The 8,415-nt window shown below is 46.2% G+C and overlaps 1 protein-coding gene across 1 annotated transcript; it reads right to left on the reverse strand.

Moving 5' to 3' along the window:
• Positions 1 to 1,137: 1,137 nt before the first annotated feature.
• On the reverse strand, positions 1,138 to 7,490 carry LOC145391817 (uncharacterized). The gene is made up of 4 exons (XM_080266306.1): positions 7,360 to 7,490; positions 5,125 to 5,254; positions 3,137 to 3,521; positions 1,138 to 1,334 (listed from the first exon to the last, which is right to left on the reverse strand). The coding sequence occupies exons 1-4, from the start codon at positions 7,488 to 7,490 to the stop codon at positions 1,138 to 1,140; spliced, it is 843 nt and encodes a 280-aa protein (XP_080122432.1).
• Between the last annotated feature and the right edge of the window lie 925 nt (positions 7,491 to 8,415).

The raw sequence follows: 8,415 nt of genomic DNA on the forward strand, positions 1-8,415 counted from the left end.
ATTATTTTTTTTTTTGTGTGTGTGTGTATGCAAATGTAGAGATCACATTTTCAGTCGCTTTCTGAATGATCACATATGTAACACTAGCATTTTTCTCCTAACAATATTGAACTCATTTGTGGGGGCATTTTCAGAGTCCACGGTGGTTCTTCCTTAATGGTCAGTTTCCATGGGTATTAAGTGAATCTGAAGGGGTCTGATCTCCGCGGCCCCCTCCCCCCTATTTCGAGCACAGTCTGTAATAATAATGATTTATAGCGTCTGCCTTTGACATCCATGGACTGCATGGTTACTTTACATCTTCGTCGAATTTCGTGCTCACTGGATGCAGCTAAGGTGGACGTTCACTGTGTCCAGGTAGCTGTACTTCTCTAGCACTGTGCAGGCTAATGATGGAGTTGGTTGGTACTGGTAAGATAGTCTGGTGTTGGGGGTTCGTCAGGTACTGTTCCCAGCTATCTGTCCAGCCGCATTTGTGATCCCCAGTGGTTCCCAGACGACCTTTGGCACAGCAGTAATTAGACGAACACCATTCATTGTGAAGCAGCTGTGCATGATACTTTCCGTTCTCTGGGTAATGGTCTCTGTCTTCTTGATGTAGCACAGTCGTCCTCTTCGTAGGTGGATGTTTGTATTTATCCCTACACCAGGTATATTACCCTCCAGGATCTTTCACACACATATCACTAGACATCGCTGTCGTCTTGTTTGCGTTGGGTATAGTTTCAATTCCTTCAGACCCTCCCAGTGATCCATGTGTTGAAGGCCCCTGGTTCTACTTGTGAAGCTGCTCTGTAGACTTCTAACTTGATCATATCTCCTTGTCTGTAGGGTGACAAGAACTAGGAGCAGTATTTCCCCCCAGGAAAGGCCAAAGCTTCCCAGAGAGTCAACATGTAGGACCTCTCACGTGTTTGGAAGGTTCACAGACTCCAGCCAGTTAGTCTGCTTATGAGTAAACGATGCACCTGTACTCATGTTGACTCCAAGGTCCTGCACATGTTGATTTGATTCAGTGTTTTGCTGGTGGACGTGGTATCTGGTGGCATGTTTGATGTCCTGTAGAGGTCCGTATCAATTCAAACTTGGCCTTATTCGTCTTCATGTTGTTTGTGTCATCTCAGCCTAGGAGACAAGTCAAATCTTATCATCCTCTGTCTCGATCCTGCCCTTGATCCTAGCGTCGTCAGAAGAAGAGGTGGCTTTAGGGCGGTGTAGTTCAGCATCAGAGTCCTCAAGCATGATTTCACTAAACGAGTAAGATATTTGCGCTCTTCTCACCACCAGTCCCGGAACATAAGACAGAAGGGCCCCCATAATCGCATATATTTCTGCTGTAATATAGTTACGTCCATGGATATAATTATGAGCATTGGGTATATATTAAGGTATGTCCTAAAATTATTCGTTTTCTTTGACCGAATATTTCAGAAAATGGTATCTTACGGTTCGCTTTTATGGGTGACTATTTTAACGTAGCTCATTTTTTCGTAGCGTAATGGTAGAATAAGAGAACACTGATTACACTCATTCCATAGCACCTCTTCGTGACTAGCATCATATTCTAATGTTACTCTATTGTTCCAGCTCAGCGTTTAAGATGGTGATGGCAATTTTAGGCCAAGTTAGAATAAAAAAGAGTATAATAACAGCACAGTGCCTTCTTGACACAGTTGCAGCAGCAGCGTTCCTTTTGAGAGAGCAGCTTCAGAATCTTAATATCGTTTAGACGTACATCATCATCATCATCATCATCATCATCATTATCCTCCTCCTCCTTCTCCTTATCATCATCATCATCATCATCACCGTCATCATCATCATCATCATCATCATCATCATCATCATCTTCGTAACCATCCTCCTTCTCCTCCTCCTCCTCCTCCTTCTCCTCCTCCTCCTCCTCCTCATCATCATCATCATCATCATCATCTTCGTCACCATCCACCTCCTCCTCCTCCTCCTCCTCATCATCATCATCATCATCATCATCATCTTCGTCACCATCCTCCTCCTCCCCATTCCTCCTCCTCCTCCTCCTCCTCCTCCTTATCATCATCATCATCATCATCATCTTTATCACCATCCTCCTCCTCCTCCTCCTCCTCCTCCTCATCATCATCATCATCATCATCATCATCACAAATGCTTCAACGCCTCCCAGTCTCTCCCAAACATAATACAACCACTCAGAAACAACACATATTTAAAAGGAGAAAATAAAACACAAATAAAGCTAATTTCCAGACATCCTTTATTGACTACGCTACAAGAATTCTGGCCTGACATTCACAAAATAACTTACGAGAAAAATGTTATCGTAAGTAAAAATTTTTTGAAAGGAAGGAGTAGAATAGGAGTGAGGTACCAGGATTTTTTGTGAGATTCTCTCTCTCTCTCTCTCTCTCTCTCTCTCTCTCCCTTGCGAGGAAAATTTTGCCGTAAGCAGATTTTATTTTCGAAGGAAGGATTAGAATAGAGGGTACCAGATTTTTTGAGTGATTTCCTGATTCTCTCTCTCTCTCTCTCTCTCTCTCTCTCTCTCTCTCTCTCTCTCTCTCTCTCTCTCTCAAATCAAACCACAACAAGGACTTACTATGCACCACACAAGATTAATTTTCGCAAGAAGAGGGAAGGAAGAAAGCAGCAGAATTTTCCCGTAAATTTATCTTTCCTCTCATCTTCCAAATAAACAAATAAATAAATAAATACATAAATAAATAAACACGTACGTCAGGAAATTGATCGTAAGACTGTGTGAATCTTGGCCTTGGAATATTTAGAATTAACCTGAGAGCTGACTTTGGTAGACTTGAGTTGCCTTTACCTACTGCCACGTCACACAAGGGGGAATAGTCCAAGGTGGAGCTAAAGGGGAGATGGGGGGTTGTAATGGAGGTAAGAGAGGGAGGGGAAGGTGTCTGGGGAGCTTGGGGTGTGGGTTGGTAAGGGGGAGCACAAGGGGTGAGGGTGTGGGCGTGGGTGAGAAAGTAGAGTTGTTGGGGTATAGTGTGTGTGTGTGTGTGTGTGTGTGTGTGTGTGTAAGGTGAATAAGGTATTTAGGGTGAGTTGGGGTGTGAGGTACGGGTAGCGATTGAGGTTAGGGAGGGGGGTGAGGGTGTAGGGGGGCGCACACCCTCCCACAGACACAGCGAGGGGCGAGGGGGCAGCTCCGGGAGACGAGGAGGGGGGAGAGGCGGGGTGGGACGGGGGTCATGGCTAGCAAGAAGGGGCTGGGCTGCAGGGGGGACAGAGTGGAGGAGGAGGGTGGGGTAGGGGCGAATTGGAAGTGGTGGGGGAGGAATTGGGGTACTAGTGATCGGGGGGGATAGGAAGGGGGTGAGGGCGAGGGGTGAGGGGAGGAGGGAGGGGAGGGGGTGCTGGGGGTGGGTGAGGGGGTGGATGAGGGGAGGGGTGGGTGGGGTGGCTAGGAGTGTCGCGGCCAGCGTTGGGTCCCAGTAAGGCCAGGCAAGGGCTAGTCGTTGCCTTTTGTCCTTCATTCGTCTGTTCTGAAACCACACCTGAAATATAACACGATAACACAGTGGTAGAACATATAACACGATAACACAGTGATAGAACATGGCCTTATAACACAACACAGCATAACACAGGGGAGATTCACCACACATGCGACACAATACAGTAATAGAGAATGGTTTCATCACAACACAGCACAGCATAACACAGGGGAGATTCACCACACATACGACATAACACGGTAATATTTGGACCTTGGCTTCATCACAACACAACACAGGAGAGATTCACCACACAGCACAGCACAACACCGCGTCACCACAACAGAGGGTGTAACAAGCACGCAACAGCACCACAGCAGTCATAGCACAACAATCTTTACATCACATTTTTATCATAACATAGGCTACAACAAAGTCTCTTCACTCATCCACATTCTTGTTATTGTGTATTTTGTAACTGTGAAATATTATAGTTTTAAGAGGCGTATCAAATGTATTAATGAAGAAGCAAACACACACACACACACACACACACACACACACACACACACACACACACACACACACACACACACACACACACACACACACACACACACACACACACACACGCAGTACGATGTTTAACTTTGAAAGGCACCCGATTTTATTTTTCCCTTGTCTGTACATCTACGAGATTTTTTTCCCCCTCCAGAGTGAGTGTGAGGGAGTGAGTGTGAGTGAGAGAATGTTAGTGTGAGCCAAAGGGAATGAGATGCGTGAGTGTGTGAGGGGATAAGAGTGAGTGTAAGACTGAGCCAGAGAGTGTGTGAGTCACTGAGTGAGTGATTAGAAGTAAGAGCGCAAAGGTGTGGACAGGCCTTCAGTTCTCTCTCTCTCTCTCTCTCTCTCTCTCTCTGCAGGCTGGTCTCATCTAACATCTAAAAAACATTATTCAGCGCATACATCCGCCAGCGCCAGTAGAATTTAAGATTTATTGTTGTAATTCCTTTCCTGCCAGATGAATACTTTACGGTCTGTCATAGTCACTCAGCTGGTTTTGCTGTCTTTGTCTGCCCTTTTCTGCAGTCCGAGAGAGCTCATATCTCCTGCAGTGCCAGTGAAATTTATTATTTATTTCTGCTTCCGGATCCGGATCCACCTCAAAATCTAAGCAACTCTTCCTCAATCCACTGCCCACTTATCCACCTGATTTCTTTGAAATCTGATAGCAACTTTAAGAGATATCTTGCAAACAAACAGACAAGCAGACCGTCGTGGGTGAATACATAACCCTCGTTCAACCTCAGCTGTGAAGGTAATTACTTTTCTTTCAAGAACAAGCATAACTAGAAAGCATTCAGAGAGCTCATATCTCTGCCATTGCCATTAAAAAGGCTCCACGCCGGATCCGCTGCAAAATGTAATCAATTCTGTCTTGGCCCCAAGGGCTACCCTTCCACAAAATTTCACTGAAATTCATTGAGAACTTTTGGATATATTGCCTGGACAAACTGACAGACAGACAGGCAGACAACAAAGTTGACTACATAACCTCCCCCAACGTCGTTGGCGGAGGTAAAAATTTAGAAGCTTGCTCACATCTTCACGCTTTCTTTTTTGCTGGTACTGACCTTAATAAGAGCGAATTTGGGTTACCAACCTTAATTGTGGCCTCAGGCAGGTTGAGATCAGCAGCCAGTTCACACCTGCGGGGTCGGCTCACGTAGTTCTCGCGCAGGAACTCCCTCTCCAGTCGACTCACTTGCTCCCGGGTGAAGGCGGTCCGGTACCTGCCCCGCCACCAGACGCAGGACACATACAGGACAGATGTAAAGTAGACGTAGAACAGTTGTAGATGAGACGAAGGGCAGGCACAGAAAAGGTGAGGGGGAGGCAGACATGGAGACGTTGGACACAGGCAGAGTAGACGCAGGGCACACGTAGGACACAGAGAGACGCAGGGCACACGCAGGACGGCCGTATAGATCAGGCATTACCCCAGAAAAGAAGAAAATATTGTCAGTTTCGTGTAATATTATGTATCTAACACTGGTCCCTAATTTTGGTCCCATATTCTTAAAATTTAGTTATGTACAAGCCCCACCTACCACTGAATTTTCATCTGCGAGGATTTCAGTGCATTATACGTAAATTTAAGGTATATGCAGCAAAGAGTGATCCATTTAAAGCATCATAATAATAGGATGAAAACTTTGAGGGTAGTTGTAGTGACTAGATGAATTATAAGGAAGAATTGAATTTGAATGCATTTTACTGGCAATGCTTCTGACTGGGTAATATATTTTAATGTGGAAAAGAAAAATTAGACCGAGTACATTTTCTCTCTCTCTCTCTCTCTCTCTCTCTCTCTCACTCACTCACTTCACAGCAGTCACATTTCACAGCAATCACACTTCACAGCAATCACACTTCACAGCAATCACACTTCACAGCAATCACTTCACAGCAATCACTTCACAGCAATCACACTTCACAGCCATCACTTCACAGCAGTCACTTCACAGCAATCACACTTCACAGCAATCACACTTCACAGCAGTCACTTCACAGCAATCACACTTCACAGCAATCACTTCACAGCAATCACACTTCACAGCAATCACTTCACAGCAATCACACTTCACAGCAATCACACTTCACAGCAATCACACTTCACAGCCATCACTTCACAGCAATCACACTTCACAGCAGTCACTTCACAGCAATCACACTTCACATCAGTCACACTTCACAGCAGTCACTTCACAGCAATCACACTTCACAGCAGTCACACTTCACAGCAATCACACTTCACAGCCATCACTTCACAGCAGTCACACTTCACAGCAATCACTTCACAGCAGTCACACTTCACAGCAGTCACACTTCACAGCAGTCACACTTCACAGCAATCACACTTCACAGCAATCACACTTCACAGCAGTCACACTTCACAGCAATCACACTTCACGGCAATCACACTTGACGGTAATCACACTTCACAGCAATCACACTTCACAGCAGTCACACTTCACGGCAATCACGCTTCACGGCAATCACACTTCACAGCAATCAGTAACTCCCTCCCTCCCCCCTTCACTGAGCACATTTATTAACAGTAATTTCTGCAATGATTAACTTTCTGTTCCCTAAGGATCGGGGAAAACACTTTACCCTTGTGTTCCCTAGTTATATAAAATTAAAATGAGCGAGAGTGGGCCTGAGAGGGACTGAAATGAGCTGGAGTGGGCTAGACAGGGACTAAAATGAGCTGGAGTGGGCTAGACAGGGACTAAAATGAGCTGGAGTGGGCTTGATATGGGCTAAAATGAGCTGGAGTGAGCTAGAGAGGGACTGAAATGAGCTGGAGTGGGCTAGAGAGTGGCTAAAATGAGCTGGAGTGGGCTAGAGAGTGGCTAAAATGAGTTGGAGTGGGCTAGTGAGTGGCTAAAATGAGCTGGAGTGGGCTTGATATGGGTTAAAATGAGCTGGAGTGAGCTAGAGAGGGAGGCCTTCACGTGGTGGCACTGATATGGGTGGTGGAGCGGCCCGGTTACACAAACGTCCCTCACTCCCCTCCCTATCCCACTCAGAGATGGTGGACTGCATAAAGGGTTGCTTTGGCCTGCAGTCCACGGGGTTCACGTTCATATGAGCGTGGGGTTACAGCTAATAATAATAATGATAATAATAATAATAGTGGTGGTGATGATGATGATGATGATGATAATGACGACGATGATGGTGTTTATGGCATTACTACGACTATTACTACTACTACTACTACTACTACTACTACTACTATACTGCTGCTGCTACTACTACTGCTACTACTACTACTATTACTACTACTACTACAATAATAATAATAATAACCATAACTAATAATACCGACCTCCTGATGCCTGAGTCGTGAGAAGTAGTTTCTGCGGTGGTGGTCGTGGATGGAGTCGTGGTTAGGTCGTCATTTTTGAGATACCGAAAGGCTGATTCTGAACTGGCATCCTCGCTCCTCCCCACCACCATCTTGCTCGCCGAATCGGACTGTTCCAAGCAGGGAGGATTTGAAGGACTATCTGTTTTGGCGGGATTTGATTTGAATGCGTCTGTGAGGTGAAGTGTGAGAGGATCCCCGTCAGTTATATTGGTTTGTGGTCTGTTTTTGTCTGTTAGGTGAAGTATTAGACCTCCTGCTTGAATCGTAGTGGGTTGTGATCTGTTATTGTCTGTTATTTGAAGTGTCAGACCGCTCCCTTCATTCGTAGTGGGCTGTGATCTGTTCTCTGTTTGTTTTGTCAGAGCGCTTCCCTCCGTTGTGGTAGGTTGTGGCAGACGGTCGGCGGCGTGAATCCTCCCTTTGTCAGTCATGTTTGTCTCCGTTAAGGCTCCACCAGCCTCTGCCTGTTGCAAATTGATCCCCGTTTGTTGCAAGCTGCTCGTATGGTGCGTCTGAAGTTCTGTCGGGTAGGGGAGAAGGGGCCTTGGATGCGACAGAGAAGAAGGGAGGAGAGAGAGTTGTCTGTGTAAAGGAGCATCAGAGAAACGTGGAATTAGACTTTGACATTGCCTGGTATCTTCTGGATAGCTGATGTCCTCTTTACTGTGTCCTCGACTTGTCTTGGTGTCCTCTGAGTAGCTGATGTCCTCGCTTCTATGTCCTCGAGATGTGGTTTCTCTATGGGCAGGGCAGTTACAGGGCGATGGGTCTGAGATTTCCCCAGGTTTGATGTCCAACGGTGTGGTAGGGTGTTGCTGGGAGGGTGTGGCAGGGTGCTGGTGGGAGGTGCATTGACAGGATACGCTAGGGGGCTGGGAGGTGTGGCAGGGTGTGGGAGGGTGTGCGTGTGAGGGACAGGGTGTGGTAGGATGTGGGTATGAGAGGCAATGTCTGGTAGGGTGCTTGTTGGAGGTGTGGCAGGGTGAGGTAGGGTGCTGGTTTGAAGTGTGACAG

The sequence above is a fragment of the Coenobita brevimanus genome, chromosome 20 (assembly GCF_032717465.1).
Source record: "Coenobita brevimanus isolate Jiangsu-jjx chromosome 20, ASM3271746v2, whole genome shotgun sequence".
Classification (NCBI taxonomy): Eukaryota; Metazoa; Arthropoda; class Malacostraca; order Decapoda; family Coenobitidae; genus Coenobita; species Coenobita brevimanus.